This window comes from Pleurotus ostreatus (assembly GCF_014466165.1).
Source record: "Pleurotus ostreatus strain PC9 chromosome Unknown scaffold_11, whole genome shotgun sequence".
In the NCBI taxonomy this organism is placed as follows: domain Eukaryota; kingdom Fungi; phylum Basidiomycota; class Agaricomycetes; order Agaricales; family Pleurotaceae; genus Pleurotus; species Pleurotus ostreatus.
This window is the reverse complement of record NW_023503166.1, coordinates 360,752-376,483: the sequence shown is the minus strand read 5'-3', so window position 1 is coordinate 376,483 and position 15,732 is coordinate 360,752. Positions and strand designations below refer to the sequence as shown.

General features: G+C 48.7%; 5 protein-coding genes across 5 annotated transcripts; 2 read left to right on the top strand and 3 right to left on the bottom strand.

Annotated features, from left to right (window-relative positions):
- Positions 1 to 11: 11 nt before the first annotated feature.
- On the bottom strand, positions 12 to 1,653 carry PC9H_002435 (uncharacterized protein; the record flags this gene model as incomplete). The annotated part of the gene is made up of 4 exons (XM_036772073.1): positions 12 to 671; positions 722 to 935; positions 991 to 1,445; positions 1,504 to 1,653. 4 exons carry the CDS (start codon positions 1,651 to 1,653, stop codon positions 12 to 14), a joined length of 1,479 nt encoding a protein of 492 aa, XP_036625719.1.
- A 2,366-nt stretch (positions 1,654 to 4,019) lies between these two features.
- On the top strand, positions 4,020 to 5,259 carry PC9H_002434 (uncharacterized protein; the record flags this gene model as incomplete). Its single annotated transcript, XM_036772072.1, has 5 exons — positions 4,020 to 4,205; positions 4,326 to 4,493; positions 4,552 to 4,950; positions 5,015 to 5,119; positions 5,185 to 5,259. 5 exons carry the CDS (start codon positions 4,020 to 4,022, stop codon positions 5,257 to 5,259), a joined length of 933 nt encoding a protein of 310 aa, XP_036625718.1.
- Positions 5,260 to 6,302: 1,043 nt separating this feature from the next.
- Positions 6,303 to 7,041, bottom strand: PC9H_002433 (uncharacterized protein; the record flags this gene model as incomplete). Its single annotated transcript, XM_036772071.1, has 2 exons — positions 6,303 to 6,770; positions 6,826 to 7,041. 2 exons carry the CDS (start codon positions 7,039 to 7,041, stop codon positions 6,303 to 6,305), a joined length of 684 nt encoding a protein of 227 aa, XP_036625717.1.
- Positions 7,042 to 7,710: 669 nt separating this feature from the next.
- On the top strand, positions 7,711 to 8,615 carry PC9H_002432 (uncharacterized protein; the record flags this gene model as incomplete). The annotated part of the gene is made up of 4 exons (XM_036772070.1): positions 7,711 to 7,848; positions 7,918 to 8,276; positions 8,326 to 8,470; positions 8,532 to 8,615. 4 exons carry the CDS (start codon positions 7,711 to 7,713, stop codon positions 8,613 to 8,615), a joined length of 726 nt encoding a protein of 241 aa, XP_036625716.1.
- A 4,267-nt stretch (positions 8,616 to 12,882) lies between these two features.
- On the bottom strand, positions 12,883 to 15,117 carry PC9H_002431 (uncharacterized protein; the record flags this gene model as incomplete). The annotated part of the gene is made up of 9 exons (XM_036772069.1): positions 12,883 to 12,972; positions 13,029 to 13,390; positions 13,440 to 13,515; positions 13,568 to 14,377; positions 14,433 to 14,539; positions 14,593 to 14,674; positions 14,727 to 14,799; positions 14,850 to 14,931; positions 14,982 to 15,117. The coding sequence occupies 9 exons, from the start codon at positions 15,115 to 15,117 to the stop codon at positions 12,883 to 12,885; spliced, it is 1,818 nt and encodes a 605-aa protein (XP_036625715.1).
- Positions 15,118 to 15,732: the final 615 nt, after the last annotated feature.

The window sequence follows — 15,732 nt, the reverse complement described above, 5'->3', positions numbered from 1 at the left end:
TTTGACAAACTCTACAAGTGGGCCAATACAATCCTGGACTTGAGATTCTTCTCATCCTCGTAGATCATGAAAAGGCGGCCAGACTCTTCATCGAAAGACATTTCAAAGATTATCTCGTGCTCCCGCATATCGGGACAATTTAATTTCGTCACTTGAAAGCCATCTGCATCTGCAGACGGAGCCGAGCCGAGGCGCATTAACCCGAAGCTTGTTGTATGGGTTACAGGAAGGGCGAACAATCTGAGCGATCTATCCGAAAGGGCATGGACCCCCGAAATTTCACCCATGAAACTTCTTTCATCTTCTCCTATATAGTACGGCAGATCAGGACACATATGTTGCGAGTTGGCGTCATATCTGACATCAGCACCATCCAACAGAGAGTATATCGTGACGTGTCGTCCTGCCCATACTGCGAATTTGGGCGGAGGTGTTTTACTTGAAAGAGAATGTCCAAGTAAGAGTGGGGTTATTCGAGGATTGAGTAGATAATCGCCTCCCTGGGCAGCGGACCAAATGCATGGATGGTACACGGGCGAATCAGCGATATGGGTACCGTTGATCGGATGCATAGCAGGCATGGTGAAGAGCCGAGTATAGACACCGCCGCCTGCCGCTGTAATGAAGTAGCCTTGCGATATTATAGTAATAGTACCTCGTTGAGGGCATTTCTGGATAATTTGATTCAATGAGAGGACAATATAGATATTAGCGTCCTTACAGGATCCTTAAGACTCATGATAGGTGTATGAGTCCCTTGTTCGTACGTCCGTATATATGCAAATTGGCCATGGTCGCAGTGATTCCACAGGATCGCGAGGTGAGTTGTGTCAATAAAAAGGGTCCATATCTTCGTATCCACGGAAAAGTAATCTATCAGCTCAGAGGTTCCACTGTCGGCGTTGCAGTGATAGATCGAGATATGCGTGCGCTGTCTGGGAGAATAATTCAATATCGTGTGGGTAAGAAAGTACAACGAAAGATACTCACAATGACTGAACATGGTCTTTGGAGTCTTCCAAAGATGCGACGGCGATGTTGATGGCAGTGGAACTGACGGGAATCGCGCGCCATAAGTATATAGGGTGCGCGGAGGGCGGCACGAGGGGTCGCCCCTCCCTCAGGGTATCCGCGTCCCAGTCGTGCACCACCAATTTGCGTTCCGAGTCTTGCAAAATAACGAAATAACGGCCACCTGGGAGAGGAACGGGAAAAAGGAGATCTTCATCGAAGGACCGAGCAATCCTGAAGGTTGTGATTGGGTCCACTCCTCTGATTTTGCGGTCTAAGGTAGTCAGTCGCAAGGTTGCTGTCATAACCTCATCCAGGTCCATTTCGTCTAGACTAAAACTGAGTCGAGGAATCGGCCGAACTTCCAAGATGTCGCGTAAGGCCAGCAGCCAGATTGATCTATCTTGCACAAGACTGGAAAGTTGTTTCGAAGTCTGGGTCAAACGGATATAGTCAGTCAGAAGTCAAAACATGCCCCATATAACAGCTCACCTCTCGCAAATTGCACAGGTCCCGAACAGAAAGATAATTCGATATCACAAGGACCACATCGTAGGGCATATCGCTTAGAGTTTTTGGGCGCTGCCAGGGGATCGTCTTCAAGTGTCGAAGCAGGATAGAATGGGACCAGTCCAGGCCCATAAGTCGCAAGAGCTCCGTAGTTATTGACAGTCCCATGGCTAGGAGCTCTAGAAATAAGTTTGTCATCGGACGGGGTTACAGTGACTGTAGCCTGCAAGGTGTGGCAAGAGTCAAAACCAAAAAAGCGCGACTGGAAATCTCGCGCCACAGTTTCTAATGATTGTGAGAATCTTAGCGAGACCTCGCCAATACATGAAGTACATTTTGTAGGAGCTTGATTTGTTCCAGCTGATGTCAAAATCGTAGACACTGCCCGGAAAACCGGACATCCAGCCACTTGCCATCTTGGGCAAATGACATAAGCAAACTTGAACTCCGATTGAACGCGTCCAAGCACAACGCGCCGCACAATGTGCAACAACATTCTCTTGCTGTCATGGGGAATTATCGCTTCATTCACCCCGAGCAGAAGAAGCTCAATGTTAATTTTCTGTGAATTCCCTAGAATTTCTACGACACTCTCGAGCCAAAGGCCAAGGCGGCAGCTTGACGATCGGAGGCTCGGCACTCCATGCCGAACGGCCCAAAATGGCAGGTGGCGGACGTCTGATTTTTCGGGCAGTGTCTACGATTTTGACATCAGCTGTCAAATAAACACCTTATAGCGCACACTCTCCCACTCCCAGAAGCAAATACCTTCCGGGGGCTATTGACATCAGAGTGTCTTCCTGCAAGTGCGCTCGGCGCTTTCTTTGTGTCTTTGTCAGTGCATCGTTCGGAGACTGGCAATGTCAATGATCGCTGGGATCAGGATTTCTCGACAGAAGAAGGCCCCTTTCTCCTCCTGTTAATCAATCTCTAGAACACCCCGTCCTTGCCCCGTTCCGTGTATAGAATCTAGTGTAAGGAATCTAAATCGATTATTGTGGTCCCCTCCTTGCCCAGTAGATCACTGCCACGACCTTGTCTAGTGCATCTATTTCAATGTACTATCATGTTGTGTAGATGGGCAAGGTTTCTTACTACGCCCACTCAGTGATGGCCTCAAGGCATAAGCTGTCAAATGCATGTGCGTGTTGTGGGCCCCAATTCACACCTTAACATTATATGACTCGAGCTGAACAGTCACACTGATCGCTGTTAGTACGTCCGGGACAGATTCTTTGATGGATCAACCGATACACGCACCCAAGGAAGTATATCTCTATAGCTTTCTGCCAGTATTTGGAGCCCTTGGTCTTGAGTAAGTTGACTCCCTTGTTAATAAAGAGGATAGCGAGTACATATGGCATACATTCTGGGGTCGGATTGAAATGACAAGACAAGGACAAGGTAGATAGGGGCCAGGGATGGCCAGGGGTGAAATATACGAAAAGGTGATTCATCCCAATCGACGCGTGTACTGATTGCTGATTACCAGAAAGAACCCAAGGATGCCATGGGCCCCGTGTCACTGAGATCAACCACTGCCCACGCTGATGATATGATCAGATCGTTCACGTTAAAAGGCAGCTTGTTATAGGCGCATCCAAGGAACCCCTTAGGGGCTACTAGGGGCGTACCCACGTGTGTCTCCCGACTATGGGCTCGGGCCGCGCATACATGCGGCCACGCGGACTTCTCGAATTACGGACTAAGTACATACTCGAGCACACTGTAGTTACTACGACCGAACTCATTGCTGTTTCGTGAACGCGCGGACGCCGCGTGTTCCTCAGTATATATTCCTGTATCGTACATACAGCTACTGTTATGGCCCGGTCTGACCCGAACGATCATCTTTTCCTATATCTTATCTAAACGCGCCTATTACTAATTCTCATTACCATACCTTAGTAAGATCCTCACGTCTAACGCATGTCCGCAGTACATTACCAAGCTCCTCATGGAATCGGTGGGTGTTCCATGGAAAGACGGCTGCAGTAGGCATGTAGTAGTACACGAGGGTTATGCATGTATTTTAGTATTTAAGTACCAATAACATACCAGAGAACGCTAGCTCGTTCTCTTGGGATTTCCGCTAGTAATAGTGAGACCTAAGTCAATAAGCCCTTCACCTTTCTTTTGAGTTTTAGTATTCTTGTAGGAGCCACGTTAGTCCTAGACTAGTCGCCCTAACAGCTACCTTAGTTCGAATATTAGTTCCTTTCCGCACTCGCACCCTCACTCTCCCTCTGTCGCATCCCTTTGCCTCCGCCAGTACCCTTGGTACCCGCATAGGACTCCTCCCGGAAATACAGGGCATGCAAGAGTGTGGGAGGCGCAGCCAGTAGCTGAAGCCAAGCCCGTACGTCCTCGCTTCCCCGTTTCCCCCCGCGCGTCTATGTGGAACCGCGCACATGCGGGTCCGCATATCCTGAGCCCCCTGCGAGTGTGGCTCTTAACACAGCTATACATCTCAGGCTCTTGCTATCCTTTACCACCAAATGGTTAAGAAAAAGGCTGCCTCGTCGGGCTCAAAGCCGACTTCAGCACCAAGCAATACACCACAGGCACCATCGGACGAGCAGCCAAAGAAGTCAATGGCAAGGGAACTCTTACAGAGGGCTTTTGATGGATTGTCAGCCTTTCGCAATTTGACCAGCAGGCTAGTCCTCAGCACGGAGGAGAAGGTCATCGTCGAAAACATCGAAATGTTCATACTCACCCAAAAACTGGCGGCAGACAAGGCCAGTACTGGCGATGATTTACTGAACTTAGAATCATACCTAACACTATTGACTATTGAATAGCCCGTCGGATTCTCCTCTGTGAAACCTCATATGCTCGATGAGCTGGATATCTGTGTAGGCCACCTCAACTTCGACATGGAGAAACTATTGGATATCGCTGCTACCCGTCACATTAGTGAAAGGTTCAAGTTGGACCAGACCTATGTACGAAGCGCAGGATTATCTACGGTGCGGCTTATTGGATAGAGGTGGGAGAGATGACTGACAAACGATGGATGATCATCAGAAGGAACAACTCGCTTCAATTGCATCTGCCAACTACCTCTTCAAATCCATATTCCATACGGACTTGTCAAATATACTAAAGAATTCATTCGATGTCAAAATCTCGCCGGAGTTGACTATACCCGAGGGTATCCACAAAAGCCCCAAAACCGGAGTTCAGTATACGTTCCACGGAGTAGCCGATTTTGTCACTTTCTTAGTCCAACAAACAGAAGACCTCGACGCCAGGGATATCAAAGACCTGCTCTCCGTGGAAGCTATTTCTGGAGGGAACTTGGTGGTCGTCGAAATAAAGAGCTCACAAACTGCTTTCCACGCACCTCATCTGGCCGAGGCTATGGCACAGGCGGTAATGGCAAGTCAACACACTAGGTCTGAGTTAGGTAGTTCCTATTCTTCCGTCGGTTTCTCATCTAGTCGTTAGAGAACAGCAACAATTCATCATGACCGACTCTGAACACTAGAAGTTTTGCCTCTACCAACCTGAGACCAGGACATGCTACCTCTCGCCAATACTCAAGGCCGAGACTCATGGAGCTGCGGCTATTCTGACGGTGCTTGAGGAATGGGTATGTCTGGACAATGGCATATGGCATAGGTTTTATGCTAACACAAAACTCTAAATACTAACTAGGTGTGGTACTCAAACAACATGAACTCGAGGAAGGAGCTGTGGAAGCTCAGACTCAATCGAAGGCAGAAGGTATAGGCCCTCCTTTGTGAAATATGTCGTTGAGCATGCTACAATATTATGGCATTGATCCTAGAGGCTATTGCGTTTGAAAGCCCTACAGGAAAGCCAATACTATCCTTGATTGCAGAGTGTTCCTGTCATTATATGTCATAAATAGACGACCAGACTCCTCATCATATGCCAGCTGAGAGATAAATTCAGCCTCCTGCAATCCGGGACAGATCAGCTGTGTCACTTGAATAGCATCCGAACATGGAGTAGAGTCAAGGCGCATCAACCCGCGACTCGATGCGTGGGTGACAGGAAGGCCGAATAACATGACCAGTCTCTCGTTGGTTAGACAATGAACCCCTGAGAAGTTGCCCATCAAACTTCCTTCATCGCATCCTCCACTGAACGGAAAGCCGGGCCACATGGGTTGTGCATCAACATTATATGCGACATCGGCACCATCCAAGGAGGAAGAAAGAGTTGCGAGGAATCGTTTCCGTCCGGTCCATACAACGAACTTGCGTGGAAGTTGGTAAGGTGGATCTCCCATCACCACCGAAGCTACTCGAGGAGTTCAAAAGTAATCGCCAGGTCGAACTGTCGACCAAACGGATGAATGATGTACCGACGCATCGGCGACATGAGCGTTGTAAACTGGATGCACATCAGGTAATTTATAAATCCGAGTGTAGGTACCGTTGTCGTCTACCACGATGAAGTAGTTTCGCGATATGACAGTAATGGAACCCTTCTGTGGACATCGCTTCATAAATTAGGTCAGTAAAGGGACATACTAGACGTCGATATCCTTACTGGATCTTTAAGACCCATGACTGGTGCATGAAGCCCCTTCGCATACAAACGTATGTATGCAAATTGACCGCGTTCCCAGTCATTCCACAGGATCGCGAGGTGGATTGTATCGACAAACACTGTCCATATCTTCGTGTCCACAAAGAAGTGATCTATCTGTTCAAAGGTTCCTTTGTTGGCATCGCAACAATAGATTGATACATGTGTACGCGGTCTGGGAGAGAATGAGAGGGGAATTTGGGAATATAAGAAGCTTACAATGGTTTGCCACGGTCATCACGCTCATTCAGCTGTTCCAACGATACGACAGCAACATTGATGGCAGTGGAAGAGACGGGAACAACACGCCATAAGTATATGGGGTACTTGGAAGCTGGTACGAGGAGTCGCCCCTGCCCAAGGATATCAGCGTTCCAATTGTGCACTACCAGTTCCCGTTTCGAGTCTCGCAAAGTAACGAATTGATGACCGCCTGGGAGAGGTACAGGAACGAGACCACTAACGTCAAAGGAGCGGCAGGGAGTGAATGCAGCAATAGGGTCCGCTCCTCTGATTTTGCGGTCCAAGGTAGTCAGTCGCAGAGTTGCTGTTATGATCTCATGCAGATCCATTTCGTCCAAGCTAAAGCTGAGTCGAGGAATCGGCCGAACTTCCAAGATGTCGCGCAAAGCCAGCAGCCAGATTGATCTATCTCGCACAAGGCTAAAAAGTTGTTTCGAAGTCTAGTGGGTCTATTGAGAAGGAAAAAGCATGCGCCACATAACATGGAATCCTCACCGTTCGCAAATTGCATAAGTCTCGAACGGAAAGGTAATGAGATAGGACAAAGACCACGTCGTAGGGCATGTCGTTCAGAGTTTTCGGGCGTTTCCAGAAGATGGTCTTCAAATGTCGAAGTAGGACGGAACGGGTCCATTCGAGGCGCGTAAGTCGCAAGAATTGGGATGTTATTGAAGATACCATGGCGAGAAGCTCCAGGAAAACGGATGCCATTGTGGCGGTCGACTGTGGCCTGCGGTCAAGACTGAAGACAACTTGAGCTGGGCACGCGACTGGGAATTTCGCGCCACAGTTGATCGTGAGAATCGTAGCAGGCAGGTAGAAGCAGTGTACAATATATGTGTAATATACGAAAAGGTGATTCACCCCAATCGACGCGTGTACTGATTGCTGATTACCATTACCGGAAAGAACACAAGGAAGCCATGGGTCCCGTGTCACTGAGATCAACTACTGCCGACACGCTGATGATATACTCGTATCGTTCATGTTAAAAGGGGGCTGTAGACTCCAGGATCTTGCTATCCTTCACCGCGCCAAATGGCTAAGAAGAAAATCATCTCGTTGAGCTCAAAGCCAGCACAGCCATCGAGCAATACATCACAGGTGCCACCAGCCTTAGACGGAAATCGACAGCAAGGGAACTTCTGGAGAAGGCTTTCAATAGATTGCCGGCCTTTCGAAGGTTGGCCAGCAGGCTAGGTATCAGCGAGGAGGAGGAAGAAATCGTCAAGGACATTGAAACTTATATAGTTGCACAAAAAGACGAAGCAGATAAGGCAAGTAGGACTTATTTCTTCCGACACTGAATGATCATTATGAGTGATTCTGACGCTATAAACTTATGAGTAGCCGATTGGATTCTCTTCTGCCAACATCTCTATGTTAGAGGAGCTCAATATACGTCCAGCGAGGTTTGATTTCGACGCGGAGAAGCTGAAGGAAGTTGCCAAAGGTCGTGCCGTTAGCGAGAGGTTTAAGTTGGACTTGTCATTTATCCAACATGGAGGATTATCTGTGGTGTGTTGCATCATCTATCATGAGTCCTTCCGTAGTGATGATAACTTGTTACTCTGCTAACCGTTCCAGAAAGAACAACTGGCATCTATTGCAACGATCAACTACTTATTTGAATCGATGTACAACGCGCCGGGCACCGATCTCAGCATACTTCGCGCTAAGTTCTCTCCGGAGTTGAGATTTCCGGCGGGTACTCATAAAAACTCGAGCACGGTGTACACATTCCACGGAGCGGCCGATTATGTGTTATTTTTGGTAAACAAATATGTCAACTTGGACAATAGGGATATCAACGATTTGAAAGCGGCACTACGTCTTTGCGGGAACAGATTGCTTATTGTGGAGGTGAAGAGCTTCGAGACCGTTTTCAAGCCCCAACACATTGCAGAGGCTGTTGCGCAGGCGGTGACGGCAAGCGGCCATTCTAAGTAGGTGCTAGCAATATATGTTTGCTCTTTTGGCTAATCTTGCAACTAGATGGAACCAACGATTCATCATGACAGACTCTACGCAATGGAAATTTTGTGTCTACCGGGTGGAGGAGAGGACGTACTATTTGTCCGAGACACTCACGGTCGCCAAGCATGGAGAAGAGGCGATTCTTACAGTTCTTGACGAATGGGTGAGTACTTTTGATCGGGATGTGTTGCAATAACATCTAACGTCAGATTCAATTTTGCTAGGTGTGGAATGCTGCTGATACGAACTCACCACGCAAACTCTGGCCTTTCAAGCCCGTCGCAGAAACGCCCGATGTAGCTAACTAAGGCTGATATTAAGAATGAATGTTTCCTTGTTTTCCTCCCAGTCTGCGAATATGCTCGTTCCCGAAAGGTAGTGCATGAATGCGGCGGATGCTTGTTTAGTATCTTCAGTTTTCTGCAAATTGTGCTGGAGCTGCTCTTCGTCTGTGAGCGTAGCTGGCGCAGGACGTGACTTGACTCGGATGTAAAGCTAAGTCTCCACCCTGTTAGAAAGAAGAATTGACTACATGATGGGCACGTACCTCCGTAAACATAGACCCCAAAGAAAATACATTGAAGTTTGCGTCATTCCCGAACCTAGTGAGTCGCTCATATGGATTGAGAATGAGCGCGAATAGGAACATGGGCTGGTCTAATGCTTTCCACCGCTTCTCCAACCGTTTGATCATTCCTTTCGACAGTGCGGTGCTGACGTCCCGTGCAAAGTACTGGTACAGCCCAGCGAGTGCGAGTAAAACTTGATCGGGGCGAACGTTGTCAGCTTGACTAATATTTGTTGCGTAGCAGATGGGTTCAATATCGTCGAGAAGCTTCTGCAAGCGGACCCAAAAGCGTGCGTCGTCGATAATGTCGCATTGTGAGTTTGCTGCTGCTTCCATCTTGGCGCGTTTCTTTGCATTTCGCTCAGCGCCAACCTGTGCCGCGACGATCTGCAAACGTTGAGATAAAACGGCAAGACGAAGGGGGTCTTTGAGTTGAGCAAGGCGGCTGAAGGCTGTGAAATGGGTCGTCCATCGAGTAATGTTTGCGACAAGGTATGCCAAGACTTTGCCATTCCCATGTTTGGTTTGTGCCTCGTCAAATATCACACGAACTCGGCCATGGTTTAATATCCAGCCAATCAGCTCAGTTGCCTCCTCGGCTGTTGTAGAGCTTTCGTGGCATTCCTTGAAGTAATCGCCAAGGATCAGTTGAAACTTGAACATCGATGAAGGTGAGTTATTAGGTCATTTATTTTATTTAGTATAGTATTACTTACCTGATGTGCACAGCACGGTGGGCCAAATAGCCATGGCCGCTCCACAATCAACTGTTTGCGCGCACTCTTCCACCGTCATTGTCAGTACAGAAACAGACAACAATGCACCCGTAAATAGTCTCGGCCTCATCAATCATTGTCGCAAACTTGACACACAGTGCAGTACCATCCTTGCCATCCTTGGTTGTATTGGCTAGTGAAATCAGATATGACTATTGCCACCGATCTTAGTCCTGCTTCGCACCATGTGAAATTACAAATACCTTAGATTCAGCCGAAACATGTACACCTGTGATGGCATTTCTTTTTATATCCTTCCACCCATCTGTTCTGATTCCGTTCAACTACACACCACGTTGTATAAAGGCACAATAACTCACGATAATACCACATATTTCCCCTGAAGTTTATGCTTGAGTTCAAGCTCAACCGCTTCCCCAGCTTCATTTAATAGCCGGCCAGACAGTACCCGGCGTGAAGGTAGCACACTGCCTGCAGCCGAGCGGAAAAGCTCAAAGAGCTTGATGACTTCGTCATTTTCAATCCATCGAAATGGTAAATTTGCGGATAAGGTGGCCTTTAGAGTCTGCTCCTCCACTGCTACAAGCTGCTCTTGTGAGAATGGGATATCCACCCCACGGTAAACCTTTAGTTTCTGTTGTGATTTCTTTCCCGGGCTAGTTCCAAAAGGAGTACTGTCCGTTATAGCTTCATCATCGGCATCACTGTCCTCCTTTGCCTTTCCTCCCGCGAGCATCTTAGCGGAGCTTTTGACTTTCTTCGACACATACAGACAGGACTTGAGATGGTTCCCCATCAACTTCTTCTCGCCTCTCACATGCTTGGCTTTCTGGCATGCTAGTTGCGGTTAACTTGGCATCAGTACTAGGATAAAGGTTAGTATTGCACTTACCCTGAGCAAACCAGTCCTCTGCCGATGGTAGGTTTGCTGGAATGGTGCCAGATGGAGTTACAAATGGTGGTTGGTCAGTTGGACGGTGATGGTCAAGGCATCCCAAACAATAAGCCTCGTAATGAGAGGAGTTCTTCTTTGGGCCTTGATAAAAGTATTGCCAGAGAGGTCCTCGCGACGGCGGCATGCTCGTAGAAATAGAAGTAATACTAGTTGAACTACTATGAGAAACAACTAGCCCTTTTGAAAATTGTCAAATAAACTTTTAATTTATGCTTGAGTGTAGTTACACCTTAATTACTCCCAGGATTGATGCTACGGTGTAGCTTACGGTGATCTTACACTGTAACGTAACTTACACCTTACAGCGTAAGGCCAACACTGGATGGAATTGCTTATACAAATGATTTACTACGTAAACGCTCACAAATGAGCCAATAATATCCGTCTATCAGGAGTGATTTTGTCTTCATATGCAATATAGAGACGCCCAGATTCTTCGTCATAAGATAGCTCGTAGACAAATTCATTCTCCAGTAGGCCCGAACAAACTAATTTTGTCACTTGAATGTGAAGTGAAGATGGGCAAATATCGAGGCGCATGAATCCACGACTTGTTGGGTGGGTGATAGGAAGAGCGAATAACCTGATCAACCTATCCGGTAAAAGGTGAACCCCCGAAAATCTACCCATGGAACTTGTCTCATCGTTCCCTAGACTGAACGGCACGTCAGGCCACATGCGCTGCCTGTCGACGTTATAGATAACATTGACACCGTCTAGGGAGGACAGAGTCATAATGTGTCGGCACCGCCCTGTCCATACGATGAATTTAGACGGAGGACTGTCGCTTGATATCGGTTGAAGAGAAGCCACTCGGGGTGTCTGTAGGCAATCACCCCCTTGAAGTGAGCGCCAAATAGATGGATGGTACACGGGTGCATCGGCGATGTACGTGCTACCAACTGGCTGCATGCGTGGTATTGTGAAGATCCGATGAAAGGTGCCATTGCCATTTACAACAAGGAAATGACCTTGCGATATCATGGTGATGGATCCTCGACAGGGGCATTGCTGATAAGACCAGATCAGCGAGGGCTTGACAAACTTTGATGTTACTCACTGGATCTTTGAGTCTCATGATATCCGTCTGCAACCCCTTGGTGTACATACGAATGTACGCGTGTTGACCGTTATCGGGGTCATCCCATAGGATTGCCAAGTGGGTTGTGTCGACAAATAGCGCCCAGATCTTGGGACTCACTGAAAAGTAATCTATCTGCTTCGACGTTCCTTCGTCGGCGTTGCAGTGGTAAATTGTAATATGTGTACGCGGCCTGGGAGGACAACTGAAACTAACAAGAAAGAAAAGACAAGCTAAGAGACGCACAATGGTTCGCCACGGTCATCGCATTCTTCCAGTTCTTCCAACGATACGACAACCACATTGACGGTGGTGGAACTGACGGGAACCGCACGCCATAAGTATATGGGGTGCTCAGAAGGTGGCATGAGGAGTCGGCCATCTGTTAGAGTGTCCGCATCCCAATCATGTACTACCAAGTTGCGTTCGGAGTTTTGCAAAGTGACGAAATGGTGGCCACCGGGAAGAGGCACGGGTGCAAGACCGTTCGCGTCAAAAGATCGAGCGATCTTGAAGGTCATGATCTGGTCTACCCCTCTAAGTTTACGGTCCAAGGTAGTCAGTCGCAAGGTAGCTGTCATAATTTCATCCAAGTCCATTTCATCGAGGCTGAAACTGAGTCGTGGAATCGGCCGAACTTCCAAGATGTCGCGCAAAGCCAGAAGCCAGATCGACCTATCTCGCACAAGACTGGAAAGTTGTTTCGAAGTCTGGTCAAGTAGGTATATTCAGAAGTGAAAACATGCCCTACATAACACGAGATGCCCACCTCTCGCAAATTGCATAGGTCTCGAACGGAAAGGTAGTGCGATAGGACGAAAACAACGTCGTAGGGCATGTCGTTCAGAGTTTTCGGGCGTTGCCAGAGGATCGTCTTCAAATGCCAAAGGAGGATAGAATGAGTCCATTCCAGGCGCGTAAGTCGCAAGAATTGGGTAGTCATTGAAGATCCCATGGCGAGGAGCTCTAGAAATATGGATGCCATCGTGACGGTTCAACTGTGGCCTGTGGTAAGAGTCAAGACCAAAGTGGCCTCCACTGGCAACAAGGCATGCGACCGGGAATTTCGCGCCACAGTTGGTCGTGAGAATCATGGCAGGTCACTCTTCGGGCTGTGCGCCGTCAAGCCCAATGACAAGTAGTGTACAATATGGAAAACTGAGGCGTAGATTACAAGGTTGTATCATATAGAAAGTTTATAAGTTACGAAATGTCCGGCGAGAAGTCCAGTAAGTTACAAATTCCAAGTGCTCTTTATCAAGTCGGATCCCCGTTCTGCGATCACATACGTCGGCGCCATTGTGTGCATACTCGGGTTGTAGGGCTATCGCGTAATAGTCAGTACAACTTGGATCAGTTCGATATCAAAATAAAACTCACGAAGACAGAGGCATCGACAATTCTAACACCCTTGATACCACCTTTCATCTTCAGGTCTGGGTCTACGACACCCCATTGCGCGCCTTTGGGAGACATGCTGGCCGTGCCAACAGGGTGAGCCGTGGTCCCGCTGTTGCTCCTCACATATTCTTCAATCTCCTCATCGGTGTCGGCGGTGGCGAGCGACCCCAAGGCTTCGACGATATAATTTTGGAAGACTGGCGCAGAGACGAAGCGCTTCGCCGCCTTGACTGCTTCACGCATTGCACGGATATCCCAATCGGTGGTGTAGAATGCGGGGTCGATGTGAGGCGCGCGGAAGGCATTGAAGCCTCCGGTCGTGTCGAGAGTGACAGAGCCACCTGAGAAAGGGTTAGATGGTAGATAATCAACGAGGAGCGAGATACGAACGCGAAGTGGCGGACACCAAGTTGGTGGATATAGTTAGCCATCTGCCTGGTGGGGGTGCTGGCGAGACGAAGCCGTTCTATATAGAGTCAATAGGTATGCCTGTTGCAGAGATTTATGAATGCGCCTACCCCAATAGCCAGCTCCAAGTGCGGTGTGTTGGGACCAGCGGCGGTATCCACGCCAGCAGGGAGCCCAAGGTTCGTCCTCTCAGTCTCATTCAATCTGAAGAAGACAACCTCGCCGATGGGCGTGACGACCAATGGTCCCGTTCCGTCGGTGTTCCACTCATCCATAGCATCATCGAGCACATTCTGCTCTTGGAATACGGGATCGAACGTATCCGCATCCGATCTAACATTCCAGAGACAGCCAGTTGTAGGTTGGTCGGTCAAGTTCCTGCCAACGCTGGGCAAGTTGACTAGCGGAGGGATACCAATGGACGACAAGTAGCTGGAGTCGCCGATGCCAGAGTTGAGGAGGATCTGGGGGGTACCGATGACACCAGCAGCAAGGAGAACCTCCTTCGTCGCGGTAACGGTTCGCAGTGGACCGCTGTTGATGTCTTGGGTGTATTCCACACCTTGGAAAGTGGAGCTAGATCCGGTTTGGAGGATGCGAGAAACGCGAGCGTTGACGAGGACGTGGAGGTTGGGTCTGCTGATGAACTGTGGGCCGAGATAGGATGTTGCTGCACTGCTGCGATGCGACCCATTGATAGCAGCTTGGAGCCAACCCAATCCGAGAGGCGTGCCGTCGTTGTAGTCGAGCTTGAAGTCGAAGATACCGCCAAGTTCTTGCCCTGCCTGGAACACCAACGGATCAAGCGCTTGGTGGTGACCAGAGAGACTGTACGAGTTGATGCCAGTGGTGCTATGGACGGAAGGATCATATTGGCCCGTTGTGTCGTGACCATCGGCTGGGGGCGTCCATTTTTCGTTCTGCATAGGTGCTGTTAAGCGACAGGGTTAACGTAGTGGTAGTAGCAACACTGACCCGTGCAAAATATGTCTGCACGTTGTTCCATGACCAACCGGAGTCGCCGGTGACTTCGGCGTATCGATCGAAGTCGTCGGAAGAACCACGAGTATAGAACATTCCATCTACCAGTGTGTTAGCACGTTCAGATTATACCGTGACTTTATGCGGAGCTCACTGATGGAACTGCTACCGCCCAGGACAAAGCCTCTGGCAAACGGAACCTCGGCGTTGTGCATCCCGACTTGGGGTGTGGTAGTCTGCAATAATATTTTCAGAACCGATACGACGACCGGGGGGTAAATTACTAACGTAGTTCCATGTATATTGAGCGGGGATTCTGGTGACAAAGAATGGGACTTTGGTCTCGAAAGCATCCTCGTTTCTGATCAACGAATGAGTGAGCAAACTCAAGACGCATTAGGGGGCACTTACGAAGGACCTCCTTCGAGGACAAGGACTTTAGTTGATGGGTTTTCTGTCAGACGGTTCGCGAGCACGCTACCGCCCACACCACCTAGGAAATTGATCAGCTTCCGCGAAGTCACCATCGGAACTGTCATTTACCTCCTACAATGACGAAGTCGTAAGAAACATCTGGCAAGTCAGCCGCATTCTTGTACAAGGCAGCTGAGGCTCCGAAAGGAAGCAATAGGAGTGAGAGGACTAGGGAGATGTGGGCTGCGAGGGATTGAAACTTCATCGTAGTGTTGATTAATGAAAATATGAATGTAGTTGAAGAGGATGATACGATGCTGCTTGAGTGCCTTGTCGAGCTGCCTTAAGTACCTGGCAGAATACCTGACCCAATACATTCAAGGACTCGGAGCCATGATGTCGAGGGCGGGCTGACCCACACCTACATGCCCGTTTGTTCAGTCGTCATATCCACCAACGAGTGGGTGAAGTGGGTTGGCTACTTGGTGACAGCGCCGGCGGGCTTGGAGGACAGGTACGCGGTTGACAACATCCCGAAGAGCTCGCGGAACATCCTCGCGTACTGACATCGTGACTGACAAAAGGGGTGAACATGTATACTTAGCAGAGTTCCCTCCCGATTCCGCTCCCAAGTCGCTACTAGTCAAGTATCGAATGGTTGTAGTTTTGAGTGTATCCTGGTGTTTTCGTTCAAGTGGTAAGTAGCCCAGTATCGCACCCACGAAACAGGAATCGCGATCGAGTGCACCAATACGATACTTCTCGACGACCTCGGTTAGCGACACGGTTCCAAGGCCTACGACACCGACGCTGATACACATCTCAAGTGCAATACAAGCGCGGACGTTTTATTCGCTGATTGTTATCAGCGGGTCATGTC